This window comes from Battus philenor, unplaced genomic scaffold, assembly GCF_028537555.1.
Source record: "Battus philenor isolate CCGP_79_NKW_IND1 unplaced genomic scaffold, ilBatPhil1.0.hap1 SCAF_12, whole genome shotgun sequence".
Lineage (NCBI taxonomy): Eukaryota > Metazoa > Arthropoda > Insecta > Lepidoptera > Papilionidae > Battus > Battus philenor.
In genome coordinates, this window is record NW_027181674.1 from 10,455,819 (window position 1) to 10,473,232 (window position 17,414).

At 32.7% G+C, this 17,414-nt stretch overlaps 2 protein-coding genes across 4 annotated transcripts; one reads left to right on the plus strand and one right to left on the minus strand.

Annotated features, from left to right (window-relative positions):
* Positions 1–670: 670 nt before the first annotated feature.
* Positions 671–1,311, plus strand: Ssb-c31a (single stranded-binding protein c31A). The gene is made up of 2 exons (XM_068776671.1): positions 671–881; positions 1,012–1,311. Exons 1-2 carry the CDS (start codon positions 819–821, stop codon positions 1,267–1,269), a joined length of 321 nt encoding a protein of 106 aa, XP_068632772.1. The 5' UTR covers positions 671–818; the 3' UTR covers positions 1,270–1,311.
* Positions 1,312–2,334: 1,023 nt separating this feature from the next.
* Positions 2,335–16,646, minus strand: LOC137932719 (ethanolaminephosphotransferase 1). Of its 3 annotated transcripts, none has more exons than XM_068776376.1 (9): positions 16,455–16,646; positions 16,258–16,326; positions 15,736–15,785; positions 10,365–10,491; positions 7,903–8,032; positions 7,065–7,222; positions 5,656–5,836; positions 4,759–4,944; positions 2,335–4,116 (listed from the first exon to the last, which is right to left on the minus strand). In XM_068776376.1, exons 2-9 carry the CDS (start codon positions 16,290–16,292, stop codon positions 4,054–4,056), a joined length of 930 nt encoding a protein of 309 aa, XP_068632477.1. In that variant the 5' UTR covers positions 16,293–16,326; positions 16,455–16,646; the 3' UTR covers positions 2,335–4,053. The 3 variants fall into 3 exon arrangements, with proteins under 3 accessions (XP_068632477.1, XP_068632476.1, XP_068632475.1); XM_068776375.1 differs by having other exon boundaries at positions 2,335–4,068; positions 15,736–15,928; XM_068776374.1 differs by having other exon boundaries at positions 15,736–15,928.
* Positions 16,647–17,414: the final 768 nt, after the last annotated feature.

Genomic DNA, 17,414 nt, shown 5'->3' on the forward strand with positions numbered 1-17,414 from the left:
ACAGATTGAACCTTTGAACCTATCTAATTCACGGACCCTTCTGCTTCGTGAACTTAGTACCGACGAAGCTGTAAAAGCCTTAGGGCTAACAGCACATATATCATCAGAGAAAAAGCAAGATACTTTTGAACCAAATTATAAAATGCATTTTCTAGTGATAAAAACTCTTTCGACTTGATTCTAGCTAATTTATATGTATAAGTTTTTCAAGTTCCACAAAACTAAATCAGGGCTTTAAAGACCTGATCAAAAGGACGACCTAAAATGTTTTTGGTGTGGTGTCTGGAAGATTTTCGCCTTGATTGTTAAGTACTCCGTGCACTTAACATGATGGGTAATAATCTACTTCACGCAGAGAAGCTTGTGCAGAATATCGCAAACACCTCCTTATCTAATCCACATATTGTGCAGTATAGTAGTATCCTAGGTGATTTGCGAATTATGTTGGCGGAAATTATTCATTTGTTAATAATGAACTATCAATTTTCTCTTTATTTTTAAAAGTGACCGTGTTTAAATTTTGTACCGATAGGACCCATTTTATTATTTTATTTCAAACAATAGTTAATTTTAACAGTTTAAATTATAGCGTAATTTTAATTTTTTTCAAAAATTAAATACTAATGTTGTATTATATTGCCATAGTAAAAATCTGACTTTTATCGCCATCTATCAATGTTCCAAATTCTGTGAATTACAGGTTAATTAAAAGACTGCTATTGCTGGTTGGAATTTTAGTTTGCCGTTATTTATTATTGAATAGTCAGTTAATATATGTTGTATAGTTTTTGTACGTACAATAGTAAATATACGATATAATGCCGAAGAATAAAAAGAAGCAAGAAAGCTCAAGTAGCGACAGTGATGAGGGTCCAATTGATGTATGAATATTTTTTTGAACATGATATGTCACAAATTTAAAGTTAATAATATTAATGAATATTTTAGATCAAAATTGCCTGTTTAAAAATGTTGTTTCTATATCTATAGTAGTTTAATTTTGTATTACAGAGAAATCAACCAGCAGAAAAAAAAGCAAAGATGGCTTCTAGAACAGAAGATAAAGAGCCAACCTGGGTAATCCAGGGTAAGAAATTAGCTAAAGTGAGGGAGTTTAAAGGGAAAGTGTATATAGACGTAAGAGAATATTATGAAAAAAATGGAGAATTACTTCCAGGAAAGAAGGGTATTAGCTTAACTCCCGAGCAGTGGAGAAAATTGTTATCTTTAGGAGATGAAATTAATGAAGCTATAAGTTCCTCATGTTAAGTTATTTCAGTGTCGTTTCTAAATAAAACATTTGGTAAAATATTTTTCTTTCTTATTATTCTAAAACATGACTACAGGAAGTTATCTATATGCATTATATTTCCTTATAAATCAGAATGTGTGCATGTATGTAACACAAAATGACATGCTTTAACAAGTTAATATATTTACAATGCTAATTTGTAGAAAAAATTTAGTTCTAAGAGAGAGTTTTGTCTTCTTGAGGTATTGATTCAAATAATTATTTTCAAATATTTACATAAAAAGGTATAAATAAAAATTCTACATCGCACTACATCTATACTCAATAATCAGTTGGTTGAAATAGTGACTCTCATTAGCCACAATTTTATTACCTGTGATTGTCTCTAAAGATAATATTTTTTTTATATTAGGAATTATTGTCAAATCATATCATATTCAGCTAAAGGGAAAGATACAATAAAACCACAGTTTAGCTGTTAAACTTTATCATACACATATTCTAAAGATCTTACAAGATACCTGTTGGTTCAATAAATTACATTTAACATATGTTATCCATCATTTGTCCTTTCGAATACAAGAAGATAATTTACATTTACATTTGAAAAAGGTGTCTTCAAATAATCTGACATTGCAAACATAAACAAGTACATAAGTACAATTTATTGACATATTACCTGAATATTACAATTTTTTAAAATTCTTACAAGGAAATTACCTACACACAAACAACATTTAGAAGTATTTTACTTGCTAAATACATAGTCAATGTATGTAAACTTGTTAAAGAACATTATACTCACTTATTTAATGTATTAACATGCTTAAGTATTTATTCATAAATAGATAAAAAAGTAATATATCTTAGTATTAAACAATGCCAAATATCAGTCTATTTTCATTTGTTACTATAAAATATATTGATATAAAACTAATGGTCAAGCAATATTTATAACAAAAATGTAGATATTAATTTCAGTTATTAAAAAAGGTTTGTTTTAATCAATAACAGAACTCTTATGGAATGTTGATTCTGAAATAGTTTAATGTTATGGCAGTATTTAAAAATTAAATGCCAGTCAAAATTCACAAATGTTTCATTTTAAATAAATAGTAATAGTTTTTTGTTTCATCAACAACATGAAAACATAACTAAACAGAATTTTTTTTACAGATTTTCAATTATCATAATTTTCTTAGTTATTGATTGGAAAGTAATACAATAATATCTTTTATTGCGTTTTTGCTATTACTATTAAGAAAAATAGGATTGAAGACAAAAGTCTAATTACAATTTCACTCTTTTTGCAAATAAAAGACGTAGACATTTTATGTTAAAACATTTAAAATTATTACTATACTTATCCCTTGGCAACACTTGTTTAGGAACATCTAAGTGTTTGAAATCTTATTGGCTGTAATTGTTTAAATTGTTTCAATTCCGAATTCAAAATTTGTTAATTTGAATTAGGAATTAAATTTGCCTAAATGTTTAAAGAAATATGTGCATTGTCAGATACAGTACATTCAATTAACTATAGAGTTCAGGCAGCAAGCAATAGTATGTTATACTAGCTGTAGAAAGTCAGCGCATTTAATAGATATATATTTTATTTTTACATGCTAACTAGATGAAAGGACACAAATCAGACAGTACTTTTATTAACAAATAACTAAATTGATTAAATTATAACACATAAGTTTATTAAATAGTTTGATGTAATATTAGGATTACTCAATCTTATTTCATTGGTGGTGAAATTTTTTTTGTGGGATAGCTCAGGTGGGTTCAAAATCATATGGTGTTAGTAAATCAAAATGAAGTTCCTGGATAAATGAGAAGTTCTTTGATCTTATGTTTATGGTTATTAGTAATAAAATTAATTCTTAAACGTAATAAAATAATAACGCCAAAATTTAATTTGGAGGTAACGTAACCCTGAGGAGATTAGTATAAGGCAAATAATCTTTGAAATTATCTCTATAGCAATTTAGTATTGTACATTCTATGATTGTAAATTATGCAGTAAAAAAGTCGTGAAGTTTTGAATGTATTTAACTTTTTTCTGCATAAGCTTGTGTGACTTTCTTTATTAACACACAAATAATTAGTTAAAACCAAAATTATTAATTCTTACCCTTTTAAGGTGTTTATTCAGTATAATAATTTTATACAGATTAGATTTTAATGGCACAAATTATTAAAATAATAATGCAGAAAAAGGACAATATATACTCGAAAATAAAAATAATGTGTCTTAATTTTAGTTATTTGAAAATAGGGTTGTTTTGTCAAATCTTAAAAAATATAAGATTAATCACAAAAAAAAACTTGTGATGGTTTCCAAACACCTGGTTGACTAGTATATGAGCACAATTACTAGTTCTTGATAAATAAACCTAAAGGTAATAAAATATTAGAGAACTTTAAAAATTACACACGAAATGACATAACAATAACAACAAATTAAAATAATATCCCACTTACCGCACATACAAATCTACAAATGTAGAATATTGAGTTTTTGGAATTTAGAGAGAACTGTTTGAAATAGTTCTATTTAATGTACAGGTGTTAAAAAGGTCTTTCTTTTTAACCAGTTTTTGTGTTGTCTCTGACTGGTCTACATTATATAAGTTCGTACCTAGAATAAACAGATCTTTGGAATTAAAAGAAATATATATTATTTGTCATATTTATGAGAGTCCAACACCACTAATTAAATTAATAAATATAGTATTAGTGTTTACAACCTTGGTAGAAATTCACTGGGTGCTGGTAACATAACATGTATCACTTTACTTTACCTTTGGCTTAATGCGGAAACACGCAATATTGAAGTGCTCGCACATCTCTTGGACCTGAAAGTGGTTATTTTCAATTTTTTTTTCAAAAGTCTTTAATCATTTTGGCTATTAATAATTATTCGAGACGATTATTGAATGAAGAAATTTTGGGGTTAAGATTGCAGTTGTTTTTAGAAATATAACTTGAACAATCAATGTTTACGTAAATATATATCTGTTTGCATGTAAACATTGACTATTCCCTAGTTGCTCTTCTATCTCTTTACTATGGTTTTCTGGACGAAATTGCTTCGAGTGTTAAGACGTTTTTTAAGTATTACGTATTATTTAAATTTGTGGACTCTCTCCAATTTACTGTTCTTGACGCTATCCATTCCTATATCCACAAAGAATGCGTGAGTTAATGGGCGAGGATGATTTGTGCACTACAGTTAATATTACACTCGTAGGATTTAACATATTATTATTGTTGCATATAATACATTATTATGAAGCCGGATCACATATTTTTTAATTATAATTCTTAGTATTTATTTAAAATTTTAGCTTTACAATGCCCGCCCTACTAGCCCAGAATTATCTTTAAAACTATTTCTCATTGGATGTTTGAAGTGTGTCATATGTTATCCCGTAGTACCCACATATTTTTATCTGACGAGTACAGTTAAATAAATAAAATAAAGGTTGCGGACTTACAACTTTGGTGCCGTAGTAGATGTGTGCAACGGAGCTGGCGGCACAGAGGCCAGCCAGCAGCAGCAGCTCGGTCATGGGCGACACGCGCCGGAACAGCACTAACGCCAGCACTCCCGCGTACGGCACCAGCAGCCCGTTGAACGCCTCGCACCGCGTGTTGCTCATTTGAGACACGATTAATCGACACTACCAACCAAATTTTTCGTTAACACTCTCCTTGTCATCGAACACTAATTTATTGTTGGAACACAGTTTTCGTGGCTTGCTCTTCTCAGCGCATTAGCATTCCGAGCCAGTAGTAACGACTTATGATCTCAAATAACTGACGATTCAGAAGTGCGTGTAACGTGTACCTTTTTAAAGATGTTTTGAATTTGAAAAAAATTAATGTAATCACTTAGTCTTAACTGAAATTTTCTTCATGAATATTAGTGTTATGTAAAAAAAATCTATAAACAAGTAAAAATGCGGTTTCGATTTTTATTTTATTTTAAAGTAATTTATTTCTAATGACAAAATAACGGCAGATATTTTTGCAAATTTTTAATTAAAGTTAGTGATTCGGTATAACTACCCGAACTTAACCAGTGAAGTTCTGTAGTAGATGAAAATTTCAAAATGAAATCTTTATGATACTTCTAATTCAAATTATTATGTTCATAAAACGCATGAAAATTGTACGCTATTTTTAATTTTCTGGTCTAAACATCAAATAATATTTGATGTTTAGGCCAATATTGTGTAATTACAGAGTACTGTTATAAATCGGCAGTACGAAATAAGAACAATTATTGTTTTATTTCACCTTTTTGTTTATGTACTTTTAAAAATGTCCATGAATGTACTTATGGATGGTCATTAAAATATTTTGCATGTGTTAGCTATATTTTTACTCACATTGATGTTAGAAAAAATAGTGCCCGTGAGGACATAAAACAGTCTGGGCCCCCGGTTGATTATGTCCGTTGGCGAGAACACCGCCCAGATGGTGCTAAGCGCGAAAAACACCGCCAAAGGTATGAGAGGCCGTACCGCTTCCAGGAACGGACGCATTTTGCCGGTGCCGTCGCGGTAGGACCTGAGGGTACGTGGAAATTTTTTTGGTTCATTAGCCTCTGATCACAACGCCCTTGTCTGCCGCCAAACTACATTCCGAAAGTATTATTTTGTTTGCGTTTCGATGCCATAATTAATGACGTTATCATAGTAATGAGACGTAATACATATCGTGACATGAGAGAAGCGCAGGCTTGAGTCATACTCCCAAACCAGAGCGGCATTTCATATTACAAAATGCCGCTCTGGTTTTGGAGCATCATTTCAGTAGATCCGATCAGAACAGTTGATCTATGCATCATTACGATAAAAACTAGTGGATTTGAACCCAATCAAACTTTTCAACTATTGTATTAATCTTAATATTAAAATATACCCCCATTTAATCATCTGTACGTAGTATTAAAGAGCGCTATTTTAACTACTAGCAGTACAGTAGATATGCTGTATCTATTTATATTTTAGTGTGCATTCGATTAGATTTTTATTTTTTAAATAATAATAATAATTAAAATATAGTTTTGATTGCGTTAGTGACGTTTAATGAGATAAATACTGCAATAATTAGCCGAAACTGTAAATTTTATTTAATAAGACGGAATATATAGAATGAAAAAATAAAATATTATTTTTAATAAGCATAGAGATAGTATAATATAGTCGCTGTCACTCGTACTAATCGTTGCCACGTTGTTTTTTTTTTATAAAATCAGGGCAACCGAATGTGCTCGTTCAATTTCGACAAGAAATTAACCTGCACACTAGGCAGTGATGATTTTAAACAAGCTGACATGTTAACACTTTCGTTACCAGCGCCGAAGTTAGCCGGCTTCCACTGAACGCCCCATATGTATCAGCGCCGGAGTTAAAAATAATTCATCATTTCAGACTTAAATGTTCCATTAGAACGATGGATGGGTGAAAAAGAAAATAAAGAATATAAAAAAACATTCAATGAGCGTGGTATTTGTTAATCTAAGAGACTTAATTGTTAAAGGAACAAATGTCGGTGTCTTCAGGGGCGTTTATAATTCCCAATTTAACTCGGGTACTACGAACATTACCTAATACCGCATTAGTTTTTGTATATTGTAGAGTGCATCACAATATACATGTGTAAGATTAATTCGTTAAATCAAACGTGAGAGTATTACAAATAAAATATTGCAAAATTAAAAACTTATTATATAACTTAAACTGTATAAAGTTTACGTAATTTTGAAGTTTAACTAAAAGTGTTTGCAACTGACTTGTATATATTCCACAGTATGACCGTCTGGCTAGTGAGCATGGCCGAGAAGTAGAGTACCAGCTCGAACAGGAAGCCCGGAGTGAAGCCGCCCGGCAGCGTGACGTGCCACGCGCGCGGCCCGATCACTGACGTCACCAGCAGCAAAATGCATGAACCCTACATTTTACGCAACTCTTAGTTCTAAGCCTCGCTCGTTAAGACACCTCAAAATGCGTCAAGCTCATTCAAAGCACATCCACAAAAATTTTATTAGGGAGATATTAAATGACCTAATCTTTGGCGTGGGATGGTCTTAATAATGATTACTTTCCCCTTTTTCTTTAATATCTTGCGGATATCACATGTGACACGACCCAGTTGCGATCTCTTTCCAAATACATTTAAATTTGAGGTACAAACGCGCCTGTTCAGCTAGGAATGCCGATCTTAAATATTTAATGGAATCAGGCGTTACCTTGCGGAAGTCCATCCTAAATAAGAAGGAGGTGGCTAAATATTGGTCCTTTTCTTACATTTAAATTGACGGTAATTTCATACTTAATAAATATTTGAGAAGATTTTAAGAAGTATTCTTGTGTCTGATTGAAGAATAGCTCGTCCGAAGTAGTAGCGTGCGGAGCACATCGCTCATACAACCGATCGATGTTGGCGCCGAAAGGTTCACGAATAGCGACCACGTGTCGTCACACAGTCCACAGTCCACGTGACACAGTCAAAGCCTCGGATGCGGGCATCGCAAGACCAGTCATCGAGACAATATATGAAGGAGGCCTAGGCCTAACAGTGGACGTCGATCGGCTGATGTGTTGATTGATAAAGTGATTAAGTTTCTTTACAATCATAGTGAAGTCGTATCCCCAGGGCAGGAACATGACGCCGGTGTTGTACTTCTCCCAGTGCGTCAGGTAGAAGTTGATGAAAATATTCCATATCACGAAGAAATATCTCAGCGGACTCAGTTCGTCTCTGTGAACAATATATATTTATGATAACAATTTTTCGTACCATAAAATGAAGAGATGAATCTCTTCAAATATTAATAAGCAATACGCTTGACCCATAATAACACAGCATCGTGTTACGCCTGTCATATTAAGTATTTGAATTTACTGCCAACTTGCTATAATCACGATGTTTTTTGAATGCAAATAATATACCTGCAGCACTACACAAACAAAAGAGATCTAGTTCTTGTAACAATAAGCGTCGACGGCTTGTAATAGAATAGTCACATTTGTAAAATAACCGAAAACGGACAGTGCGCCGCGAAGTGTGCACATTGCATGGCGGTAGGCTGATGTTCGAATTTTCTCATTTAAGTGGTACATATTTAAACATTTTACTCGTTTATTAATTAAAAATGGAAGTTAGGATAATTCTTAATATTTTATTTTTCTGTGATAAATCTCAAAACAGGGATGTACACATAAGACCACATTACAATTTTTACGTTCATATTTAGATTCCCGTCTTTTCCCATTTGCACTGCAAACAACGCTCCTTCTTCAATTTATTCCTACTGATTTATAAATTGAAAGTAAAATGTCTTTCGGTCAACCTTAGTAGATTATTATTGCGGTGAATATTTTTTGTATTTACAATTTTAGTTTTCAAATACATACTGTACTTTTAAAGAATTGTTTTTGGGTAAAGGCGCATTCTATAACATGATTGTACCTTTAGAGGGATCAATTCAATAACAATGCAATATAAAGAGCGGCAAATCGATGCCATCTAAATGCGGCACTGGTGGCACACGACGTGTCTTGTGATGCCGTCTAACTCCGGCGCTGGTACATATGGGGCGTTCAGTGGGAGCTGGCTAACTTCGGCGCTGGTAACGAAAGGGTTAAGATATCAGCTTGTATAAAATCATCACTGCCTAGTGTGTAAGTTTATTTCTTGTCGAAATTGAACGAGCGCACTCCGTTACGCTGATTTTATAAAAAAACAAAGTGGGAACGATTAGTACGAGTGACAGCGACTATATTATACAATCTCTATGCTTATAAAAAATATTTCATTTTTTAATTTTATTTATTCCGTCTTATTGAATAGACTTTACAGTTTCAGCTAATTATTCATGTCTTTATCTCATTAAGAGTCACTAACGCAATCAAAACTATAAATGAGATTAGCTGCTGCTACGCAAACGTAGTAACGAGCTGTAACTAGTATAATAAAAAAAACGGAGTTATGATTTCGTTCTCTGTGATAACGTGTATCTAAATATATCAAGGATATTTTTACTACTATCTATAATTAATAAATTGGTGTCGTCGTTGAATATAAATATCCGTAATGAGCGCTATAAACTTATGTGTTTAGTTAGTAACTTTTTTTCCTGACATTAACGAAGTTGGTCGATAGATTTTAAAATAATCTTGATCTAGAGAGATGTTACTTTCCCTGGTTATGTTCTTTTTAAATTGAATGCTCTATAAGATTTTTCGATCTTTGACTTCAGATTCTGAATCTACAATATCACTAACTTCTGTAGAACGTTCTGTAGATGTCTCTGAAATATCTTCTGTTCTTTCCTACTGTCCACGTTTCTACGCTGTAAAGCAACAGTGCAATCACCAATCGACCACGATCTTTCAGGCGGCGTCTGCTTAATAACTAAATAGTAAGATTTCAACTTGAGTGCATAAGTGCTGAATCTTTAATCTTGTCCTTGCATGCGCTTAAATATTTCTTAACTTTTAATTGGCAATGCCTTATAAACATTATATTTTATATTTGAATCGTATGCAGTACCCTACTTACTATTTTAATGAATAGCGAGATTCATAGACAAAATAATTAGTTTAATGCTTTCCGCAGAATCTAACTAGCATGCTTAATTTAATATTATTACGTCTTACCACAACACACCTTCCTTTTTTTACACAGTAGATACAATTGGGTATATGATCCAAAACTTTAAAAATTCTTAGTATCTTCGCATATAAATGTGCAAAAGAAGTAATAATGAAATCCATATTACCTATGTAATCATAAAAAAGATTTGTACAAAAATAAAATCTGTAAAACACTGTCAAAATTAGAATTAAAAGTAATTTTTTTAAGGAATTCGTGCTAGAACAAAAAAAATTGTGTAATAAGACAGTTGGGTGTACTTCAAGATAGTATGATAGTTGTAAAAAGATGAATATAGATTGCTATAAAGCCTCTTAGCCGTAGTCCGTGTAATGCTGAAGGATATAGAATCGCAATAAGAGACTAGTAAGAGTACACTTAAGGAAGCTTGTAACCCGTACCCGCAGTATGGCGACTATTTCAAGTCAAATCTCACCTTCCGAATATACTGTAGAGGCAGGTGGGTATAAGCACTGCGGAGTAGGAGTCGAGGCCATGGTCGAACAGTTCGCCGAGCGGGCCGCTCGTGCCCGTGCGCCGGGCCTGCTTGCCGTCGATGCCGTCTGGAAGTTAACAGAGTTGTTAACGCAGTCATTTATTTTAACATAAAAAAAAGTTACTAATAGTGATCACTAGTGGAACGTATGTGGGAAGTATGACGTTCAAATATTTAATAATATTATGTATTACCCTGATACAAGAATAATACGGCCGCATCATGGTTATCATTTCACTTGAAGGTCGGTTATTGCTGGAGAGGTTTTGTAATTATTTCACTCGTTATAAGAGGAAAATATAACCTGATTTGGAATTTAGAACCGATGACGTCAGTGATTAAGACCTTTTTTAAAGTAGCGAAGCTCGAAGGCTCCCGGGTCGCTACACATGAGCCGAGGCTTATATATATTAGTATTTTAGCGAATGAATTTTAGTAGAATTTTAGCAAATGATAAATAAATAAATAAATATATATATATATATATATATATATATATATATATATATATATCTGTATTTTAGCGAATGAAGAGGCCGCCAAACTTTTAGATCGCTTTGGTGAACGCTCCATGGAGTAACTAAGCTCAAGGGCCCTTACGAAGGGATCTTGGCCTGGACTATCACTCGTCGATAATACGCGCTTATTATTCCGACACAAAAGCGGTCGGGAGAGACAAACCTCGGCTTGGCCGATTGCTATAGTCTGGCTAATATCACTACTACCACATCGGAAAGCGTTAACGCTGGGAGAATAAGTTGTGGGAAAACCCCAGCAACGCTTCTATCTAGTATGATTGGGTGTTGACGTCTCTGTGATATACAATTAGACGACGCTTCCGACGAGACCAGTTGGTAATTGAGTGACGACGATGACGGTGTGCAGTGTACATGGCTTGTCTTATAGTCGTCGCGTCGTCTGGCGATGGCCTGGCATTTAAAAGCACCGGGTGTGATTGTATTGTAGGTGGCGGCATCTACAACCATTGTATTTGTGTGTTGACCGGCAAACGCAAAGTAATGAATTGATGCCCGTTTAAGGTAACTAGAGGATTGTTGGCAGTTCCATGTCAACATGCAGGTCTTCATTGCGTTAGTACTACGGCGCATCCGTTGCCCTATGGATAAACCCGTTCTGTAGGAGCTAGAGTCTGTGAATGAAGCGCGGATTGGCACGCGCGAAGCACGGGATTGCGTAAGTGAGGACGGATCTGATTACAGCTTTACAGAGTGCCACTTTATTCGACAGTGACATTTTACTCCCGCTGTTTACTAAAGGAGGCGGGAAGTATGAAAGTCGCCCTGTTTCCGTGCGCTTTAAAATTAATTTTGTCACCCAGGACGACACCTACATAACGGGTTTGAGTTACCTATGGTACTGAACTAATAATGAGTTTGATTGGAGCTGGTGTAAGCAATCGGTTGCGCTTCAAAAAGAGCACTGCCACGCTTTTGGAGAAATTGAAATTAATATCTTCCATTTTCGAAACCATCGTCGCAGGACGTTGGCTGCGATTTGGAAGCGTTAAGTGATGGCGCCGGTTGCGACACCAGAAGTGTAAATGCAGGTGTCATCTGCGAATAAGGCGAGCTCTGCACCCTTGACACGAGGGAAGTCATTGGTGTAAAGCGAGTGTTAAGTTGTGGCATAGTTTTTGTATGGACAATGAACAAACTTGTATTTTTAATCATTTAAGTGTCTGTTAAGGATAAGTTAAAAAAATACTTTGATTTAATAGTTGGACATTTCCAATACATTTAGGATAGCTTAACTTTATAACCTATGTTCACAATTTATTAATACAGTAAATATTTGTGTTGAAATGTGCCAATTAGTAGCTTCGAATTTCGTATGAACAGTTGTGAAGGCCTCGCGCTAAATCAAGTTTTCGCGTCTATCCAAACCGTATGCCAAACGCTCTAGGATTACCGATTACGACCTTGAACCGTGTCAGTTTTACTACGATACAAATCACTCTGTCGGTTGCTTCCGAGATAGAAAGCCAATTATAATCTTTTATAACAAACTTGATATGCTTTATCAATTGGCGCGTTATTATACTAAACATTACTAGGTTTAATTTCAAATAACCTATTGCTTAGGTAGAAGGTCTTTCACAACTCTTAAAAACTTCGAATGTTTTAATAAAATAATTAATCAATATTTGAAAATTATTTTCTGAGCTAAGTAGTCATATTAGACGCATTCGTTAAATTACTTTACAACAATAAAATTCCGGACGACCTTCGCTAAAGGTCACTGGTTCGTATCTATATTTTATAGCAGTATATATCTTTTTCATTACAATACCATTCAGTTTAAATATTTATCAAAATGAATTCCCCTATGAAAAACATCGTAGATCATTATTTAAAATTATGGAAATCCCCGCTTTATATGGCGGACGGATTACATTAACTTTGACTTGACTTAAGAAAATTTAAAAAAAAAAACTTTTTTGAAGAATAATAATTGTACCAGCAATGATAAGAACGACGCAATCGAGTGGCATAACCCGTGTAACGTGAGCCCGGATATACGCCGTAAAGTTACCGGATCCGTACACATTGAACTTTGCTTACAGCGTGCATGGACTTTACGTACATAACTTAAGAAGTCTATATACCAATACGTGAATATAAACATTAAGAATTTCGTTAGTACTTTCTTTTATAAGAGTAAATATATATATATAATTTCTTACACAAGGTGATATTTATAAAAACGTCTAACATAACCGGATACATTTGTCGACTTGTAGGAATAATATAGATAAATTTTAATACTAGTGAGAAAAGATATAACAGTATATAAATAACAATATCCACTGATTTCTAAATCGTTATAATATTTTAATCACCATCACAAGTGTTAACAGCAGCTAAACAACTGTTTGTTAAAAGAGCAAGTTACACATAGTGTGGAAAAAACTTCAATCATTTTTTTTTAAACATTTTGCGCAAGCAACCTGTCCGACTTCATTATGTTAATATACTTATTGTTTAAAGTTGTAGAATTATTACCACATTTAGTATCGATGTCAATTTCTGATTCTGCTATGACATGACGGTAAAAGCAAATACAATTTATTCAAACACGTCAAGCATTTGAATTAGCTGTCCAACGAGCTCTGTTGAAAGTATTAGCTTTTATCTGAGAGTCGCTAACATTAGATAACAAAGGGCAGAATATGAATGATTGATCAAAACCGTGTTGCAAGCGCGGTCGATAGCACGAGTATTTAACACTGGCTCTTATCCTGACTTCGTCCGACTGGATTTTACACACACACATAATTGTGGGTTTAATGTTGTTTGTTGGTGAATTCCTTCGGCACCCCTGTTCAATAGATAGCGTTGAAAAAAAAATCTACACGTTAACCTGGTTTGCAATTCGTTAGTGGTTTTAATCTGATAAAGTCTCAAAGATTCTCCCAAAAAAAGGCATGTGAACGGGCTGTGCTCGGAGCAACGCTGCGAAAACGAATCAGAAATGAGGAGATTCGCTGAAGAACTAAGTTCACTCACGTTGCTCGAAGAATTGCTAGTCTTAAATGGCAGGGCTGTGTACATTGCTCGTGCAACCGACGGCTACTAAGACCGAAAGATTCTCGAGTCTCGAGACCACGAGTAGTTAGACTCGGCGCGAGTAGCTGGCCCACTAAGTGGACCGACGATGAAGTTAAGGATGTGGGAAGCTGCTGGATGCCAGCGCAAAACGATCTTTGCGGGACAGAGGCCTATACACTTATACACCTATACCTTACAGTCAGCATCTATCCGCTAATATTATTATGATGGGTATTTCTTTTTGCAGCAAGCATCGAGTCAATGACGTTTTGCATACAGACCTTGGGAGGAAATCTAAGGTGCACGGCGGTTATGGCTGGTGGTACATGCTCAGATCCAAGAGAAAATGTGTAACTTTAACCATCAAAAATGATTACCTAACTAAGTAATAAATGTTAGCCTGGATATTTTGGAGATAAAAGTTCAATGATGCTGTCAAAAACGTAAATCTTATCAGCATCGAATATCGTCAAACATAATTAGTTAAAATTGATAAACAATCACGCCAAGGCCTATAAGTAAGGATTTTCTGTATTATAAAGACAAATGGAACTAACGTTATGAATAAACAAAATATTAAAATGTTTTAAACATGTTACATAGAAAAAATTAAATTTTCTCGAATTTTTTTGCAGTTACTATTTTTTTATAGTTCACTCTTTTTTGTAGCCCCATTTACATTACAACATAATGTATGTGTTTTTTTTTACTATAGCCATGTAAGTTATTTTTATATAATAATAAGACAAAGATAATAAGTCAAGAATACAAAAGAAAGAGAAAAGTCAAAAGACAAAAATCATAATAAGGAGTATTCATTCAAAAATGAAATAACTAGTGAGTTTATTTATATTTCCAAACTATTCTAGATCCAACACTAAAATTTATTACAAAAATATGTATAATCAAATTTGTAATGTTTTTGGTATGCTATTTAAATTATACACAATTGGTTATTGGTGGAAAGTGGAAGGAGTGAATATATCTCATTTGCAGCAAAAAGCTTAAAGGTTTTACATCTAATACAAGTCACCTTTTATCACTGTGAAATATGTAATATAATTTTGTCTATAGAAATATGACAGGCTTAAAACTTCTGGCAGTACCATGTCTACAGGAACAGATAGTAAACAATAATAATTTTTAATATAACATTACTCAAATATTAAAAAAGCTATTTCTTAGTATATTATCAATACATTATTTATTACTTCTGAAACCAATAATTTTTAGTAATTGTACCATACATTAATTGACGGCAAATGAGTTATAAATTCAAACCTTTTAAGCATATATACCTATATTCAATTATCCTGTTTATTGATACCATAAGATATGAATTAGGAAATAGTATTTTTGTTAATTATATGGTAATAATATATAAAAATAATAGACATACTTGATGTAGTTATGTTCAACTAACTTATCTAATATCTATATTTACTTTGGCAATTGATGCTCACTTTTACTGGCAAGTTTTTTGTTAGGGGACCTATTAGCCTGTATTATTTTGGAACCTATATCTAACACCAAATAAAAGATATAAATGTTATTGTTTCAGTAATGAGGTATCATAGCTTTTTCTTTTAACTGGGCTTATAAAATGTAGTCTGTTATATTTTTAAAAGACAGGTATACAAGTTGTATAGTGAGGTGTACAGGTGTATACTCTGCTAATCACAACACTTACCAGAGCAGATATATATGTTTTGTTAAAATTTTAAAGAGACAAACATGCTCACCTAATGTGTATGCCACAAATAAGTTGATTGCTGTGATGGCCCACACCCAACTGGGAATATGATCATTGGTAATGTTCTCCTCAGTGAGAGCATGGAATCCATAATCATAGTAAGAGAATAAAAGGAAGTTAAGGACCGTCAGTAGGAAGCCAGTGAATGTTAGCAGGTTTGGTGCCACCCACACCGGACAAAACTGCAAACACAAATGTTAGGCATAACATTTAAATTAATTGTTAGCACATTCCATACATGCATTATGTTCTCTGAATTGTTATTTTTTATGGCTAGTTTGAATGAAAACATGTATCTTATATTAAAGAAATGTAATTCATTATTAATATAATTATTAAAACTTAACAGTTTACACTTTAAATTTAAAAATTGCAATTACCTAAAACAGAGTATGTGAAATGAGCCACTAAAAATTTAATATCATTATCAATGTTATAGTTATTACATATACCATTTTTTAGTGTAATTTACAATAACTCTAAATTACTTTATGAGAGAATCACGACTGACCTTGACACACCAATTCCAAAACGGATGCATAACATAATTGCTGAGAATACTTGTGTCTACAGAGTTGTACTGAAAAGAACACAAAAAATTTAAACTATATTGTTAATGTTTAACAAAATATATATTTTTTACTACAATATAATATTCGATTATATAAAAGTCTCAATTTTTTCGGAACAAATTTTCATTTTTATTACCTTGTATTTTTCAAATCCTTCCAATTTATCCCTTGATAGAAATCTAGACATTTTGGGCGTATCTATTAACTAAGACATTAAAGAAAATTCATAATTCAAAATGTCTTTTATAATTGCAGGAAAGTATAAATCGCGTTAATGTTTAATAATAACAAATTTCATACACCATTTAAACACCACTTCCTATCCAGAGGCACGATGACTGAAGCTTTAAATTTTTGTTTCAGTCAAATTTTGACGTTTGAACTAATGAGTGATTATAGGAACGAATGAATATTGAAGGGTATTAAAGGCTAGATATGTACAAAGTATGAACTATACGCAAAAAGTCTTGGTTTATTTATTTCTATATAAACAGGAAAATCGTTTTATTTTAATGAAAAATGTGGGAGTACCAAAAAAAAAGGCAATTAACACTAATTACAAAAAAGGCTTTGAAGAAAATTTGTTTTGCCTGCTAATAATCCTTTAAATAAAAATAACTAAGTTTTAATCTTTACTATTAAATGTCAATCACTAAGTTTTTCTTTGTATTTAATCACCACAGTTAGAAACTATTTTTCACTTTTATGTTTTTTTAAACAGGCGTTTCATTTTATGGACGGAAAACTGTTATCAATTTTTATGAATTTTACAATTTAACTATAATTGTTGGCACAATGCGGTTTTGGTTAATTTCAAAGTATGTCTTCAGCAATTTCTTTAACTTGTAATTTTTCGTTTTATTCTGGTCCAATAAATTAAAATTGAAGTATTTAATATCTTTAACTTTGACCTACGTTGCTTTCGGAGGAACAAATACTTATTTAATAACAAGGCAGTTCCATGTTAATTACAGTATATTTTGTCTTTAATATTCAGAAATATTTAATATTTACGCTCTAACATTTTTTTGAGAATTCATTTTACTATTTTAATTTTTCTATTAGTACTTTAGTTAGCATTAACAGAACGACATAA

What these genes read in the sequence shown, in the direction of transcription:
- Ssb-c31a (XM_068776671.1), top strand. Translation starts at nt 819, where the DNA reads ATGCCGAAGAATAAAAAGAAGCAAGAAAGCTCAAGTAGCGACAGTGAT. An exon ending in GTGATGAGGGTCCAATTGAT is followed by an intron (nt 882 to 1,011) that starts GTATGAATATTT and finishes TTTGTATTACAG; the next exon opens with AGAAATCAACCAGCAGAAAA.
- LOC137932719 (XM_068776374.1), bottom strand. Translation starts at nt 16,505, where the DNA reads ATGTCTAGATTTCTATCAAGGGATAAATTGGAAGGATTTGAAAAATAC. An exon ending in TTTGGAATTGGTGTGTCAAG is followed by an intron (nt 15,929 to 16,257) that starts GTCAGTCGTGAT and finishes TTGTGTTTGCAG; the next exon opens with TTTTGTCCGGTGTGGGTGGC. An exon ending in CTCTACAGTATATTCGGAAG is followed by an intron (nt 8,033 to 10,364) that starts GTGAGATTTGAC and finishes TATTGTTCACAG; the next exon opens with AGACGAACTGAGTCCGCTGA.